Source organism: Tupaia chinensis, unplaced genomic scaffold, assembly GCF_000334495.1.
Source record: "Tupaia chinensis unplaced genomic scaffold, TupChi_1.0 Scaffold000207_1, whole genome shotgun sequence".
Taxonomy (NCBI): Eukaryota; Metazoa; Chordata; class Mammalia; order Scandentia; family Tupaiidae; genus Tupaia; species Tupaia belangeri.
This window is the reverse complement of record NW_006159682.1, coordinates 3,349,348-3,366,613: the sequence shown is the minus strand read 5'-3', so window position 1 is coordinate 3,366,613 and position 17,266 is coordinate 3,349,348. Positions and strand designations below refer to the sequence as shown.

The following is a 17,266-nucleotide window of genomic DNA, read 5'->3' as shown; positions in this document are numbered from 1 at the left end:
GGAGGGCAATCCCAGGCTTCTCTTGTCTTTTACAAAGCACTGTTGCACAACTGTAAGGGATTCAGGCCATAAATACTAAATTAACTCTCTTTAAGAGTAACAAGAACAGCTTTAATTTACCAAAAACCTGTAATGGGCCAGGGTTTCTTCCAAAGCTTTCTTTTCTTTTCTTTTTGTCTTTAGATTTGCTAAAGGGTGCATGCACTCCCCACGGAGAGACAGAAAGAGAAAGAGAAACAGACAGAAAAGAGAGAGATGGGGAATGGTCATGCCACAATCCTCTCTCCTCTATTCCTCCTTTCAGGGTTTTGGGCATGCACATACATGTGCTTAGTGCATTTTTCAAGCCCCCAGTCCAGCACTCAAACCATGCTCTGATCATGTGAGATCTAGCCCTCTCCACTACGCCACCAGCTGGCCCTTCTAGTGCTTTACATCACTATCTCAAGTCTTTGTGGCAACCCCAGGTGGAAGGTACTATAACACCATTTTCATGTCAGATGGAAAACCTGGTTCAGAAAGGTGAGGTGACATACTGAAAGTCACTCAAGTAAGTGGCAGAGTTGAATTCTAAGCTATACTCATCACAAGGCAACTCAGAGCCTGTCCGAATCTCGGAACATATATATGCTTAACGGCTTCCTACGCTACACTATAGCCACCATGTCCCCTCAGTGTGAACATTCTGGGACACATGTCTTCCTCACACCACAGTTCTCCACCTTGGCTATAATGTGGAGGTCACCTGGGGAGCCGTAAACATCTCTGGTGCCTGGGCCCCACTCTCAGAAATTCTGATTTCCTTGATCTGGGTGTGGCTGAGGTGCTGGGATGGTTTATAGATCCCTAGATAATTCCAACATACAGCTAAGTTTGAAAACCACTGAAGCGGAGTGCACAGAGCAGCTGCCTAGGCTCTGCTGCCAGCTGGAGTACAGTTATTCAAGTCCTTTCCCATCTCTGCGTTTCCCAATCGACGAAGCACAAGAGGTGGATTTCATCTCAAAGTTCCTCTGGCTCAGAACACCTACAATTTAAACTAATTAAACACAACCCTGTTTGATTCCGATGGCACAGAACACAATCATGCTCCCCACACAGAAGCAATCCGAACTTTCAGTGCACAACCAAGAAATGCAAAAGGACCCAGAATGATCTAACAATGAACTACAGGCTTTTAAATCTGTCCGATTTTCTGACTCTTTAAACAACTTGCAAACCATTTACTAATGCTAGTCATTTTAAAAAAGGAGTTTTGGCTTTGACATTGCCATATATGTTATGCTTTTGCTGAGTCTGTGAAGGGAACAAATGGACTCAGTGGGGACAGAGGGGAGGCAGCTGCTAATGAGCTAAATTTCTGAAGGGGCATAAGAAAGCTCTGCCCAAGGTCCTTGTTTTCAGAGACCTGCAGGTCATCGCTATCGCATGGTCAGAAGCCATCTCTGGAAAGGTGCCACTCTGAGAGCGAGCACACACACCCAAGCTGATGGTAGACCAGCAAGACTGATTGTTTGAAAACGATACTGAGGCTGGCTTGGGAAGGAAGGAGGGAACACACAGATGTGTCAGCCGACAACACTCATTCCTTTACCAATTACTGAGGTTTCCCAACCACCAAAAAGAAAAAAAATAGCAACGCAGCCCCCCCCAAGACCGTTAGTAAGTAAACAATCTACCTGCCATGTCTGACTTCACCTCCATTTGCTCAAAAGATCATTCAGCCCGCTGCAGGCGATCAGATAACCAGGTGCACCTGGCCTCGTGTGCGGCAGCCTTCGGTACTGCAAATCTGTTCACACAGCTCAGGAAAGATAAGCAGCCCTGAGGAGAAATGTGCTGCCTGCGGCTGGCTAAGCAACAAGGACCCCAAGGTCAAGGCTGGCCTTTTTTCTTCAGTTCCTGCAGGAGGTGGGCATTCTGTGAGCCAGAGCAGGCTCTCTGGGAACATACTCCCTGCTGCTCCCTGTTGGACCCTGCGTCACTTCCCCCAGTGACACTCTCAAACCACTCATAAAAGTTTCCTGAGATACGGGAAAAGCAAAGAACTTTGACTTAAATTCTGAATCAGAAAACCTTAGAGATGAAAAACAACTTCAGTTTTTCAAAGACCTCTGTTCTTTTTCTACCCTGGGCTTTGTTTTCCTGTAACTTTTAATTTACTGTTCTTAAAAGAGAGATGGCAGTCATTTGAGCCCATTTCTACAAGGGAAATAGGGATGCTAATAGTTTCGGAGTATCTATAAGGAACCAGGCATGGTATACCCAATTTATCTCTCATAATGATTAAGAGATGGAAATAGGAATTACTGTTCTCAATTTACAGATGTGAACGGAGACCCAGAAGGACTCAATTACTTTTCCTAAGGCATCAGTAAATTTTGGAATCAAGATTCAAATCCAAATCTGTATGACCCTGAATCTCATGTGCTTTCAGGCTTCCTTGCTACCACCAGTGTCACAGTATCCAGGGCTCATGAGGATGAAACACATCCATGTTCAATTAGATTCTTCATTTTTTTTCTGGACCTGCTGGCTACTTCCAGTGTCAGCCTCCAGCGCAGTTCACAACCACAGATGGGACAAGCAGGAAAACAGCTAGGGACTGGCCTTCCTGCCTCTAGTCCCTGCTCCTTTCAACTCTCCCTGTCAACACTGACAGATTAAGTTCTCTAAAACACTGCTTTCCCTGGCTTCATGACTTCTGAGTTTTTATGTCAACACTCTGGAATTCTGAATGGCTTCCTGTTACCTGTCAAATCAAATCCAACCTCTCCAGCCTGGCATTAAAGGCCCACAGGAATCCCATCTCCATTCCAGTTACTATCCTTCATTGCCCTACTATGTCCCATTGCTCTATGGACCTCCTAAACTTGTTCATTTCCTTCTACTTCCATTGTGTTGTAACAGAAAGAGGATGGGCTCTGGAGCCCCCAGCTCTGGATGTGAATCCTGACACCCTTACATCGTAGCTGGTTAAGGTAGGCCATCGCTTTACTTCGCTGAGCCTTACTTTTCTCAGTTATATAACAGGCAGACCACCTAATTCACAGAGTTGTTCTGAGTATTAAATGAGACGAATAACCTGTTGGTAGGATAGCACACATCCGGTAACTGTCACATCCTCTGTTTCTCCCTGCCCCATGCCTCTGCTCAGGAATGAATTCCTTCCCTTAAGTCTTTCTAAAAGCCTGCTAATCTTTTATGCCCCCGCCTAAAATCCAGGAAATACTCCTTTACTACTCCAGGGCTAAGTTCTATTCTTTCTGAAATGCTAGCCCACTTAGAGCCTGTACCATCTGATTTATTAGCCTTTCATAGTACATCTTGGTAGGAAGAGGTCAAAGCTTTGTCTCTTCTGCCCCCTACCAAGTGATCAGGATTAGTCAGAACACAAAGCACTAAAAAACTGAAGGGCATATTTAATATGTCTTAATGGCACTGGCTTTCAGTTCAGATGAGTTGTTTTTCCTTGAAGAAAAAAATATTTTCTGACATCCACTCATGTACAAGGCCAACTTTATAGCACAGAAGGAAATGGCTCTGGGTAAAATCAATCACAGGTATGTACTAGGGCCCTTGGGACAAGGCCTCTGAGGTCAGGCAAGCTCAGGGTCACCTGCAGCAAGGCACAGCTCTCAGGGATGTAGCAGAATAGAATGGAAAGAGCACTGGCCTGGGGACCAGGAAATCTGGCTTCCAGTTCCTACCTGCCTTTAACCTATTATATAATTATAGATGAGTTTCTTTTATGGATGAGGTTTTCCATCTAAACGATGTGTAAATTAGATTATTTAAACTTTAATGTTCTTTGCAGCTTTCTGATTCTATGAGTTTCTAAAATAAAACATCTTAGACAAAAACAGTGCAGTTTATCAGAATCAGAATGTAGCAAGCCCTGTTCATCCAAGCCACAGTACACCATTTGACCACAATGTTAGTGTTATATGTCAAGGTATTCTGAAAAATACGGCATCTGGTAGGATGACACTTGGATCAAAATATATCTTTATGAAATGCTTTAGAGGACAAAGCTTGTTTCCTGCTAGGAAGTGGGTCTGCTCCGAGTGTTCTCAGTCTTGCAGAGTTTAAGGCCTCTATTCATGGAGAGAGAAGACAGGGTCAGGTGAGACAGAAGAGCTGAGAACAATGTGGGCTACTTCTGGGATGCAGGAAACTCTGGCCTGGGAAGCTGCCATCCATTTTCAGTATGTCTGCTTCCTTTCCTTCCCCTTAATAAATCTCTCCTGATTATAAATTAGTTATAAACATAAGCCAGGCTAGTTTTACAGCAATGAGCTGGCAAAAACCAATGAACAAACAGAACAGGCAATTTCAAGATTTGTTCAACTCATGTGTAAATCATTAAATGATGCTTGAGAGTCCCATTTTCTAGGAGAAGAATGCTACCTTTGCAAAAGAGGGCCCCTTAAGGCTGAGAAACTGTCCATCAGTCTTCAAAGAGAGAAATAAATTTCTCTTGGAAGCTACTTTTGAGAAAAACTCTAGTCGCTCCATAATATGGTCATGACTAAAAGGAAATCAACAAACAGAATAAGTCCTCTCTTCTGTATTTAATTGGGAAAGGTTGCCAAACTTAGTAAAAAAAGGCCGACAGAGAGCATCAATCTGATCCCCTCCTTTCACAGGTAAGGACGCTAAGATCCAGAGAGAGAAGGACCTGCCCAAGGTCATACAGGTAGGACAGTTAGAGCATCGCTGTGAACTGAGGCTCCTGTGAACTGAGGCTCTAGGCTGCCTGTTCCACTGTTATGCTACGTCTCCTCTGTAAAACTGACTTTTAAAGTCTGTTGTATGGAGCAAGGCAAGGAAGAATTGTCCTGTGGCCTGGCCCCTCACCCTGCCTCTGCAGGGGAGGAAGCACTCAGTGGGAGATGCCGGGAATGATACCAGATCCAAGAGAGCCCTAAAGACTAACAGGTTTCATTTCCTTAGCTTGACAATATTTGCTTTGGCTCAAGTTGGCCAGTTGCAGGGATAAATCTAGACAAACCCAAATAAAACAGCTTTTTCTTTCTCATCAACCCACCAGGGAATGATGCTAGACAAACAGAGACCTTTTGAAGCTAGAGGCAAGAAAAATGAATTGACACAGATGACTCTTTGAGGAAAATAAGAGGTGAAGAATATACTGTCTGCCATTGTGGTAGAGAATGTAACAGAAAGGCTGGATTTTACCAGAACCGAGATAAAGGGCTCTGATGAACTTCTTTGAAGAAGAATTCATTGGGACATTTGAAGGATGTTGGAATGGCTTCTTCCATTGCCCTGCTGCTATGTCATCATGTGACTCCCCAAGGCTATTCTATTACTTTTCATCCTTGTATCAATATAGATGCCAATAGTGTTTTGATTTATTTTTAAGGGTCATACAGGAAAATCTGAGGATTTATATGAGGCCTTAAGGCTGTGGGTTAACCATTACTGAATACAGAGCTTGAAGGCGGTTAAGGGATAAGAAGTATGTCTCATTCACCCATGTATAGCTTTATCTAGCACAGGGCTTGGAAAACACTGATAATCTCTAAGTGGTGCATAAATACATATTGAGTTGTTATGAGTAAATCAGATATATCATTTCCAGTTCACCTGTATAAACCGTAGACATCTAGTTTCATAGGAGGGTACTAACAAGTTTCATGAAACTATCATGGGAATCTTTTTAAAATCTTTCTCTAATAAGTTATTTTAAAATGTCTGTTTAGTTTTACAATTGCTTTGGGTCAATATTTTTTTAACAAAAAAAAAAAAAAAGAAAAGAAAAGAAAAAAGAAAGGCAAAAGTCCCAGCAAAGCTACACTAGTTAGAACATATAAATCTGGGAAATAGTTGACTCCGGGTTAGGCCAGGAGGCTACCAGTCAAGCTGTGTTTTGGAAAGCTCCCACCACGCTCTCCATCTTTACTCTGATAGGGAATGGATATTGAGCTGAAAACACTACCTTGCCATTGTCTAGGATATACTTGTCCATGACAGGCGCAGGAGCGGGATAATAGGACGACGTATTTGCTTCCTCACTGAAAGTGCTCCGTAACTCCGGCTCGGGCTCGAGACATTCTGACTTTACTTTTTCCAAGTCAATGGCGGGACCTAGGCAGTTAAGAAAAGAGATCTGTCTAGAACTCCAAGGAAAATAAAAGGCAAATATTTTTTAACTATGCATCTATCAGCACATAGTGGCACCAAAAAAAAAAATGCTAGGTTATTTTTGTCCATTGGACTACATTTAAACCCAGACTCTAAAATAATATAAGGTATGAATGTCACAAGGGAAAAGGTGGAAGATTGGAAGACAAGAATGGACTAGACTCTTAAGTATGAACAAGGAGCACTCTTCTAGGGTGTCACTGCTGAAATGGAAGGGCAGAGGACTTGACTTCCTGCATAGGAAAGATGTTGTATAAAGGTTGGAGGAGAAGGGGTCATGATGATTGAAATTTGGAGAATGTGAACTTGCAAAAACATCCCATCTCTGCAGGCTAGAAAGGAGGAAGGCATCACTGTAGGGAGGACAGGGAAGCCCTGGGGAGAAATGCAAAAGCTTCCCCCTCCCTAAAACCTAGTATCTAGAAAGGAACATGTTATCCAAGAAATTAAAATACAATACAGATTAAGCTCTGATTGCCTGATTCAGCAACTACTCTGATTTTTATTTTAATGTAATCAACACAAATTACTTTAAGTTTAAACAGTGAAAGGAAGCTGGATAAATGGTGGTGGTTTCTGGGTGGGGGGAGTGTTTCTCCATTAGCTTTTAAAAATGATGGACAATTTTTTTTTTTAAATCACCTATTGTATCTTGATTATCAAAGGGCAGAGAAACAGGATGAAAATGGGTAAATAAAGCCAAATGACTTGATTAACTTTTGTGGGAGAATAACTCTGAAAACCAACAGAGTTTAGCATGCTGGAAATTCTCCTCATGAACACATTTTAGAAGTTGACTGGGTTCAGAGATTCAGTTACTGCCATAGAAGCTCCCTATGGGTGTGCAAATAATTTAAGTAACTGATGAATTCACAGTCCAGTCTTTTCTTCCCTTAACCATGGGCACAACCGGGTACAAAGCTCTTTATAGACTGAAACCCTGTACAACACTGTGGTTGCAAGTCTACGTTCAGTAGCCAAATCCTAGACTTTGGCTGGTATTGCTGATTTTGTTACTAAAATTCCTCATGACAGGGCTTCCTACAATGAGAATATCAATCCTTAGTTGCTGGCAGCTGCCAATGTAAGACAGAATCTCTGCAGTCTCCAAAGATTTAAGCACAATCTTTGCACAAAGCTGAACCCAAGACGGCTGGGGAGTAGAACAGCGCAGATGGAACAGCCCACCTCATCTTGGTGGAAAGATTTTAGGTCCCATTCCTGGCTCTGCTGTATTTTAATTGTGTGATCACAAGTGAGTAAACTGCAGCTAGACTGGCAGAGTAACAGACCGCTAGTATCATAATCATTCTGACAGCATCTCCCGACAGTGCATGATCTATTCAAAGGCTGAACCTGCTCTTGCTTTTTCTTTATCTCTAGCACCTGGCACTGAGTGGGTGCTGTCTGAATGTTTGCTAAATGAATAAAGGAAGGACAACATTGAGCAATTTTTAATTTTCAGAAGCAGATGCTAAAGTTTCTCTTCTCTGTGAGGGATCTCTGAGATATAAACAAAATCAAGCACAGCCATTAGATCTTTCTCAGATTTGGAGACAGTGATTCTCAGTTTCTTCTAAAGCACATTGTGAGATGGTATCTAAGTTTTTCCTCCTGTTTAGTGACAGGGAAAAGGAATGGGCTGAGAAGAGGAGGCCTATAAAGCCACTGGCTCACAGGTCATCTCTGGCAAAAGGAGAGAAGCTAAAACCTCCTCTTGCCTTTTTTTCCTCACTTGAGAGGAGGCTATCCAATAAGAGAATGAATCCAGTCCAGCTATGTGTCTGGTTCTCTTTCATCCACTTCCACAATGGCTACCAAAGAGATCTTCCATATGACCGTGCCCTTCCTTGTTTTTGCTCTCCATTACCCTCAGAATTAAGTCCCACACCAAAGCATCCTTGCATCCCAGAACCACCAGTCTTCTCTTTACCTCTATGGCTTGCTCCTTGCTCTCCAGCAGTATTTACCTCTGTCCATGTTCCTCATGTGCTATGCTCTCTAGGCTTTTATGCTGCTGTCTAAACCTAGAGTGCCACCTCCTCTGCCTGCCAAGCTCCTAGTCAGACGTTAGGACACAGCTCGGATGTCTCCTTTGTGAGACCTTGCTCTGATCATTCCTAGGTAGGAGTCTCTAATTGTAAGCACTTCTAGAAAGTTATGCCTACAGTCATCTGCCTGTCTTTTTAACATTAGACTGTGAAGTTCTTAAAGAACAAAGCTTTATTCTCTTTGCAGTTATGGAGCCGAGGGCAGTGCCTGGCACATGTCAGGCTTTCACATGTTCTTTGTGACATGAGAGTTGGGGGTGGAATTCAATCAGCTGGGCAAAGATTCTGAAATAAAGTTCTATAGCTGGGTGGGGAAGCTTGGGGTATAGGTACATGAGAGGCTATACTCTTGAATATCTGAAACCTTTCCTGCAGCCCAAGAAAGCAGAAATCGGGACTATTAAATACAAATCAGAAGCATCTAGCAAGGAAAATGAACAATTCAAATGGCTACAGTAATAGATGAAGGACTCTGCCCCCACACTGTCTATGGAAGGACATCGAAGGAGCAGGGTTAGGTTGAGTGAGTGACTTTTCTGCTTGAACCCTTGTTGGTCCCCTTCCCAGACTTCATTCTGGTCAAAATGGGCTGCCTAACTCTCCCCACATAAATACCACTCTTTCTGCCTCCTAGTGTTTATGCCATTCCCTTTGTCCAGAACATTCTACCCCTACCAATGCCCACCTAACAAAACTCCATCAATGACGCAAGGTCTGACTTAAATGCCACCTTTTCCACGAGGGTACCCTATGTCCACAAAACAAAATAATAATTCTTCTTAGCTTGGGATTTGGAGTCAGAGGGAATTGAAATAACTGGGTTTGCTACTTACTCTTTGGGTGAGTTGTCATCTTCCTTGAACAGAAGAGCTTCACTTTCCTCTGGGCCCTCCTAATCCCTCACCCTCACTCTTCCACAACCATTGGATGTCCTCATTTGTTCCTATGTCTGTTTCCTCAAGTATTGGGTTGTTGGAAAAGTCATGACACATTTTTTGTACAAAAAAACATAGAAAAAATACATTATGACTTTTCTGACAACCTAATAGAATAAGAGGCCTGTGTGCAGACAGTGGCTGCCTCTTCATGTCAGAGACCAAAGCTCACCAAGCACAGTACTCGGTTCGAATTCTGTCCTCAAGAGACAATTTTCACATAAATAATTACTTAGCCTCTCTGATCTTGTTGCCTCACCTAAAAGGAACAATGAACAATGACTTGCCAAGACTGAAGACGGAATGAGTTATCCACATATATGGAATGACTATTCAGAGTCTGGCTCAGAGTGGGTGTTTGGTAAATAACATTGCTTAAATTGGTCCCTTCTAGCCCATGGGTTCTGTGATCCAGGCCCTGCTAGTCTGCTTTGGCCCCAAGTGCCTCGTGTAGGCCTGGCACAGAACAGATCCTCGTATTCCGCAGCCTACCCACTTTCCCCCAGGCTCACGTTGGTCTCCTCAGGAACTGACAGATTTTTTGGCAAATCCTGGGATCTCTGGCACTAAAGGAAAATTGTTTCCTAGCATTTTCAACACGTTTACCACATAGAGGCTGCTCTCTGCATCAGCATCCTCTCTCCAAGGCACTATGTATGGAAGATACCTGAGCCTCTGTCTTGGTAAGGACTATAGTTTAAAAAACCGGCTACAGGCATATATATAGGAGTTTTAGCCTTAGTGCATGTAGGAAGAAAGAGAGAGAGAGAGACAGTCAGAGGAAAAGTGAGAAACCACTCCTTGGGGGGATGGCCACGTGGCAATCCCTTCTCCCCCACTCTCCTCCCGGGATCCTGGGCACACACATACACACGTTCTGAGTGAGTTTCAAGCCACAGAGTCCGTAACTTGAACCGTGGTTTCTATGTGGGAGTCCAACGACGTACCTGCTACGCCATCTGCTGGTCCCTCAAAGGCACATCTTGAAAGGGACCTTTTAGGAGACCTGGGTGTGAATCCCAACTGCATGACCTTAAGCAAGTCACCTGACTCCTCTGTCCCTCAGCTTTCCTATCTGCAAAAGGGGGATGATGGATAGCCACCCTGCAGACTGATGATGCCTTTGGAAGAACCCAACACTGAGGCAGGCACAGGACAAATGAGGCTCAGAAAATGGCAGGTGAGTAAAGGACTGCGTCAATCAGTAAAAATGCAGTGTTTAGCATTACAGAATCAGAAAGAAAAGGAACAAAAAAGCATGTGGTTTCTTTGGGGAGAGGAGGGGAAGCCTCTAGTGCTTTTAATTCAAGAGGGGGGAAAAATCACTTCATTGCAAATTTTAGTCGGCTCCACTACTGATGTTGGCAATTTACATCTCATTACAACAAATGCTTCAGATTGCTGTTTTGCTTTTAAAAATTTCTGAGGCATTGTTCTCCCTCAAACACATGTGACCAAATTAGCCACAGTAATAAGCACTTGCGTTAGGAGACAGCATTGTACGATATGGCGCAGATATTTTAGGTAACAAAGAAACTTTTTTCACTTTGTGGGAAGAGTAGGAACCCCACTCCCCCCTAGAAAAAGCCCTTTTGATCCACTTGTATTCTGTTATTGACACACACTTGAGGTTTATTTTAGGGAAAATACACCTTCTGTGGAGAGAAACCTCTCAGCTGGGTAAAGGGAGCTTTTAAAAAAGTATAAAAGGTTGTACTTGCCTTTCACTCAATCATTCATGAAGCCATTCATCCTAGAGCCCCTGGCTGCATAAAAGATGGGGGCTCCCTAAGAGGCCCAAGTGACCCAGAGACAAATAAAGTGCGTCCCCATTCTGCAAAAGCTCAGACTTCACATATGAAACATTACCAGCTTGTGATGTGATGGATGAACTTCGAATTTAGTGTTAGAAAACCCTGGTATGAATCCTGATCTATTATTTACCCCTTGAAGCCCTTATGGCTTCTTCCATAAAATGGGATTTATGGCACAGAGAAAGAGGCTTTGTAAGCGTCTGCTGGCCCAACAAACAGACAAAATCACACTGTTCTCTATTCTTATTTTTATCTTACATTGGTTTAATACCATTCTTTCTGAAAAGTTTTCTAAAAAGTTAATGCTTGTGTAATGTCCAAGAAGTTTAGAAATCACCTATTATGTTTGGACACTGGTAAACTATTTCTGATTTCTGCTAAAATAAAAAGATTAATAACATTATTTTTTTTAAATGAACTAAATCCTATTTACTTCTGTACATCCACAGGAAGTTTTATTATAGGTACAATTCTAGTTTCTTCATAAATGCAAAGTGAATCAAGTCAAAATTCTTAAATCCATCCAGAATACCTACTGGGGGCACAGAGGCACTCTAGATTTGGTAGAATAAAGACGATTCCACTTTGTTGAGAAGGACCCAAGCATGGGAACAGCTATGTAACTATGACTTAGGTAAACGAAGGCCTTGGAGAGACACAGGGACAATGATTCTGAGCAGGAGTTTCCCCTCTGTGGACCTTACCATCTCAGAAAGCATCTGCTAGTTTCACTGCTGCTGCATCTGCTTCTTAGCCTCAGCACACTTCTGGTGAGGGCAGAGACAAATATGGCCTCATTCATTAATTGAGAACCTAGTAAGTACCTATTAAGTGCCAGCACTGGGCTAGGTGGCCTTGAGAGATTCACAGTCCAGCAATGGAAAGAGACAAGCAACAGGCTGTTACCACCCCATGTGGCTGACAAGGATCTGAATAAAGACTTTGGAACAAAGCAAAGGAAGGGGGTGTTACATCTAGAAGAGGGATTCAGAAGGATGGTCACAGCTTTCAGTGTTGGGGTTTGAAGCATGGGCAGGTGCTTATTGGGTGTGAGGCCCTAGAGTGAGGTAGTTATCTTCAATGGTGCAGGCAAGCGGCGCAAAATACAGGCTGACTGACGGCCCACAAAGTGGGCAGTGTGATGATGGTAAGTAATCCTGAAGGCTTTGGGAAGAGGTAAGCTGCCCGGGGCTTTGAGTGCAGGAGGAAGAGGAGGTCTAGGGAAAGTGGGGTGATATTCAGGCGGGGGATATCAGCGTAAGTGGTAGCTCTTCCTCCTTCCCCTCCTCCATTTTCTGAGTGCCTTCTGTGAGTGGGAACTAAGCAGACTTTGCTAGGCAGAGATAAGGGGGACAATTCTAGCCCAAGTCCTGAATTGGCCAGATCCCTGCAACTCACATGGATGCCTCCAGAGGGGAACTACATTCCTTCCGGGCTCTGAACCATAGAACAACAGAACAGGAAGGGACCTGGAGAGACCCCCTCTCCAAAAAGGAGAAGTCCGGCAGCAGAAGGGCCTAGGTCCCCAGTCTTGGAGGGGCCAACAGGTGCCCAACACCTACTTAATGTCTTTGTTAAACATCTTTCATCGGAAGTATCTTTTTTCTCTCCCTAGTACCTTTTACCTCACTGTCACATGATTATTTGATTTTTCCCCCATTAGAACACAAATTCGAAGGGTATGAGGACAGGACAGCCACAGTCTTGTTTCCCGCTAATATCCCTAGCACCCAGGACAATATCCCTGGCACACTTCAAATGCACCTTGGACATGGGTTGAGTAAAAAACGTTAATCCTCATGTGAGTCCTGCAAAATTGATCTTATTATCTCTGTAGAGGCTCAGAGAGGTAAATTATAATAATTGCCAAAGATTACACACAGGTGGGGAGTGTTCAACTCCAGGTTGTCCTACACCAAAGACTAGCTCTTTCCATTACCCTACACCTCCTTAACTCACTGCACTTTTCAGAGATTTCACAGGCTTTTCACCTAATGCTTACCCTGTGGGGCCCTCTGCTCATCTCCGACTTCCCCTGACTTTCCCAAGGGCTCTGTGAGGAACTTCACAATCATGAGGCAGGTATTACCAAGATTCATCTCACTTCTATGAGCCTATCCTTTGCCAGCCAGTGGCCAGGGAGGACTGATCTGCTTTTTCATCTGTGGTACTTCTACCTTTCTTCTGCCCATCTGAGCCCAGATAGCATCCAAACAGCAGGGTATGCGCAGAACAACCCTGCCAGAGAAGCACTGAAGGCCCTACACGTGCAGACATGCATGTGAAATGACCTCTGGTCCTCGACTGGAACTGGCTGGGTTTGTGAGCTAAGCTTGGGGGAATAAGAGGAACAGACAGCATTAGGGCCGCCTTCAGGTTCCTGAAGGGCTTCTGGGGGCACAGTGAGAACCTAAGGGCAGGGATAAAGGAAGACAGAGTCTGATCATGTGGGTGATATCCCACACCAAATCAATCCATTTTCTTTTTTTTTTTTTTTAAAGAAGGATTTAACTTTATTATTATTACTATTTTAATGAGACCAGAGAGAGACACAGAGAGAGAAAGGGATACTGAGAAAGTAAGCTGTCAGGTCTGGAACTCTAACCTCAGTCAACCATATGGGAATCCAATGCCTTAAGTACCAGGCCACCTGCTGCACCCCCTCCCCACAGGGTGATTTTCAAATTGCCAGGTCTGGGACTTGAACTGTGCTGTTGACCATGTGGAATCCAGCCACCTTAACCTCTGGGCCACCTGCTAGTCCCCCCAAATCAAACCATGACCCTGGCCTTGGTTGATGCTCTTTAGGTCATGAGCCTTCTAAAGTAGAGACCATATGAAATTCATCTTTGCTAAATGCTTGTTAATTGATTTGTCTTATTTAGAGAAAAAGAGCAAATCAAGAGTTGAGGAACAGCACTCCAACCTGTAGTAAGGGCTCAGCAGTTCTACCTGCTTTCACCTACCTTTGTAGCCCTATCTCTCCTTCCTACCCACCCTTTACCAAGTGGCCCAGGCAGAAGCCACTGTCAGGTCCCTCACAGCCAGCCTCTCTCACAACTCAGTATCTCTGTTCAGGCTCTCCTGCTGTCTGATAACACTGTTCGTTCTTCTTGGTTTGGATAAATCCAACTAGTTCCTTAATCTGAGGCCTTCTTCAGGTACCTATAGCACTTCTATCCCAGCCATGTAAGGATTCTCTTCAAAAGGCTCTGCCAACATTGATAGCCCAAAAGGAAAGCATGGGTTCCACTACATTCCTAATACCTGCCGTTGTGACTTTAAGGCAGTGGGAGATTCTTACTTGGTTTCTCTAAGATAGAAAAAAAAAAAACAAACCAGTAAATGTTTCTCGCACAGAAATATTTCCCTATAGTCAGAGCTATTTTCTTGCACAGAAATATTTCCCTATAGTCAGAGCTATCCAATAATGGGATGAGCTGCACCGGAAGAGAATGAGACAGCTTCTTGTCTCTAGGAGAATGTAACAGGAGGTTGGTTGATCTCTTGGCAGAGAGGGTGCAGAAGGCTTCCTGTCCTGTGTAGGAAGGAGGCTGGAATAAGTAAATTCTGGGACTCCTTACAAAACTCATACTCTGGGGCCTCTAAGAATTACCTCCCAAACTCAAAGAGCTCCCTGGAGTAGCAAGGGAGGGTGTGGTCAGTCTCTGGACCCTGCTGAATCCTGGCAGCCATCCCTGTCAGCTGAACACCAAACTTCTGCTTCACAAAGATGAAATGCCATAGATTCAGATACTTAAAGACAGGTTCTCTCCCCTTACTATGCCTCCGTTTTCCCCTCTATAAGGTGGGGACAAAAGGTTGGGTTGAGTTCTCTCTAAAGAGATAATTTCTATGAAAACTAAGAATTTTCTGGTTGGCATCTTAAGACTATGTAGCCTGGTAAGACTGAAACTGTGACAAAATGGTGGCCATTTTTTTTAAGAGTTTTTTTTGCTATAGGGCGGGTGCACTTGCCAGAGAGAAAGAAAGCGAAAATTCCCCCCCTGGGAGTCTGGCCATGCCCCAATCCCTTCTCCTCCATTCTCCTCTCAGGATCTTAGGCATGCACGCACGCACACACGCCGTGCATGAGTTTAAGCCACTGGGTCTGGGACTCGAACTGTGGTTGATTACATGGAAGTCCAGCGACATAGCCATTACGCCAACTGATGTTCCCCAAAATGGTGGCCTTTTAAGTTAAGTCAGAAACATCCATCTAACAGTTTGTGGATCCTGTAGTCCTAGAACCCACTGCAGTACATAAAGGAAGTATAATTGTGGGGCAGTATGAGGACAGGACAATGCTGCGGAAGCACAGGGGCTGAGAGACTCTGGTCAGACTGTTTGATGCATGGAAAAGCCAGATAGGTCTCAGTATAAAATCCAGTTCTCTCATTTCCTGGGTGTGTGGCCTCAGGTAAGTTACCTAACCTCTCAGAGCCTGATGATCCTATCTACTGCAGAGGTTGTTTTATGTATGAAAACTGTCTGGTGGGACCAACAGTTAGCATAATGGCTATGTGGCTGGACTCCCATGTAGTTGACCATGGTTCGAGTCCCGGACCCGGTGTCTTAAACTCACGCCGGGTGTATGAGCGTGCAAGCCCAAAATCCTGAGAAGAGAATGGAGGAGAAGGGATTGTGGCGTGGACATCCCCCCTGAGGGGTGATTTCTCGCTTTCTGTCTCTGTCTGTCTGGTGATCACATGCACCCTATAGCAAAAACCTCTCAAAAAAAAAAAAAAGAAAAGAAAAAAGAAAAGAAAAAGAAAAAAATTACTGTCTGGGATACCAGCAGTTAGCATAATGGCTATGTCGCTGAACTCCCATGTAGTTGACTGTGGTTCAAGTCCCAGACCCAGTGGCTTTAACTCATGCCGGGCACGTGTACGTGTGTACCCAGGATGTCAAGAGAAGAATGGAGAAGAAGGGATTGCGGCATGGCCATCCCCCATAAGGGGGTAATTTCTCGCTTTCTGTCTCTCTGTCTCTCTCTGTCTTTTCCTACAAGCCCACACACCCTATAACAAAAACCTCTCAAAAAAAAAAAAAAAGGAAAAGAAAAAAGAATTAAACTGTCTGGCCCAGAGTAGGCATTCAGAGAGGCCAGCCCTTGCCTGCAATGAATCCTTTCTCACCTACATTTCCTGACGGGCAAAACTGGCAGGAAAAAAGCCTGTTACATGGTGATACTGAAGGCAAAGCCCCACTGTAACAGAGGATCGCGTTCCCATTCTGGCAGTGGGGAAAAGCCCAGCAACTTCCTCTGGATGTTCTAGTTTCCCCAGCAGTTAGCAAAGGGACGGTTTGAGACTGTCCCTCAGCCCCATTCTCAATGCCCCCAGGAAAATGGGGCTCTAGGGGGAAAGGCGAAGGAGGGTCCTGAATTGTTCACTCTCTCTCAACTTATAATCTGGATGTGCTGTATCTAATTTTATTTTTAAATGTTCATTTTATTTCATTTCTTCCACGAGTTAGAAAGAAAGAGACCAAAAGAAAGACAGGCACATTGCAATCCACCCCCAGCCACAGCCAGCCTAGGTCATGGGTAAGTGCTTAGCTTCTGCTCAGCATGTTCAGGGAGACTCCAGTCATGAATCTAGGACCTTCTCATGTCTGGTGTTGGGCCACCACTGCCAGCCCCACTGTGGCTAATTCTGCTTCAACTCTCAGTACAAAAAAATTCTTTAAAATGAAAGGTGATTAGTATTTTTCAGATAAACTATTCTACTTCTCATGGCTAGATCTCTTCCAGTCATCCAAGCAGAGGAAGTGCAGGGCACACAGAGTTTTGGCACTGCCCCATCGCAAACTCTCAGGCAGCAGACTATGGGCCTCCTGGGCCTCACCTCTACAATGGAGACATGAAAACCTGAGTGAACAAAACGACTCTCACACGTCCTCTTCAGACCTCTGAAAGCCCAACTTTAAGTGCTCCTTCTCATTGGTAAGAATGAACTGAGTGCTGAAAGAGATGGAAAAGAGCTCTGAGAGAAACAGACCCTTGGGAGCCTGACTAAAAGGAAAGTGAGCCTGGAAGAATCAAGAGGGTCAAAATGGATGGTTGAGAACTTGAGAAGGGAAGGTGGAATTCTGTCCAGGAAAAGGTGTAGAAGGGAAGACGTCTATAAACCATAGATCAATGAGCTTGAAACCAAAGTCTGGACGTAGCTGTACAATGGACTGTGCAGATGTGATGTTTGAGGACTTACAAAGGGAAGTACGGAATCCCCAGGAGCCCTTAGGGGTAGACGAAAGATTAAGATGTGCCAGACAGCCACATCTGTGCTTCACT

General features: G+C 44.1%; 2 protein-coding genes across 8 annotated transcripts in view; both read right to left on the bottom strand.

The window, feature by feature from the left end:
• The window catches only part of AGBL4 (AGBL carboxypeptidase 4), a 1,284,896-nt gene that overhangs the window by 269,875 nt on the left and 997,755 nt on the right, over positions 1-17,266 (bottom strand). The gene's annotated exons all lie outside the window — the stretch shown is intronic.
• BEND5 (BEN domain containing 5) overlaps positions 1-17,266 on the bottom strand; it is a 56,933-nt gene that overhangs the window by 13,344 nt on the left and 26,323 nt on the right. For all 6 annotated transcript variants that reach the window (XM_027771348.1, XM_027771349.1, XM_014587365.2 and 3 more), the window contains one exon: positions 5,963-6,111. In XM_027771348.1, the coding sequence (XP_027627149.1) occupies positions 5,963-6,111 (149 nt within the window). The remainder of the gene's footprint in view (positions 1-5,962; positions 6,112-17,266) is intronic.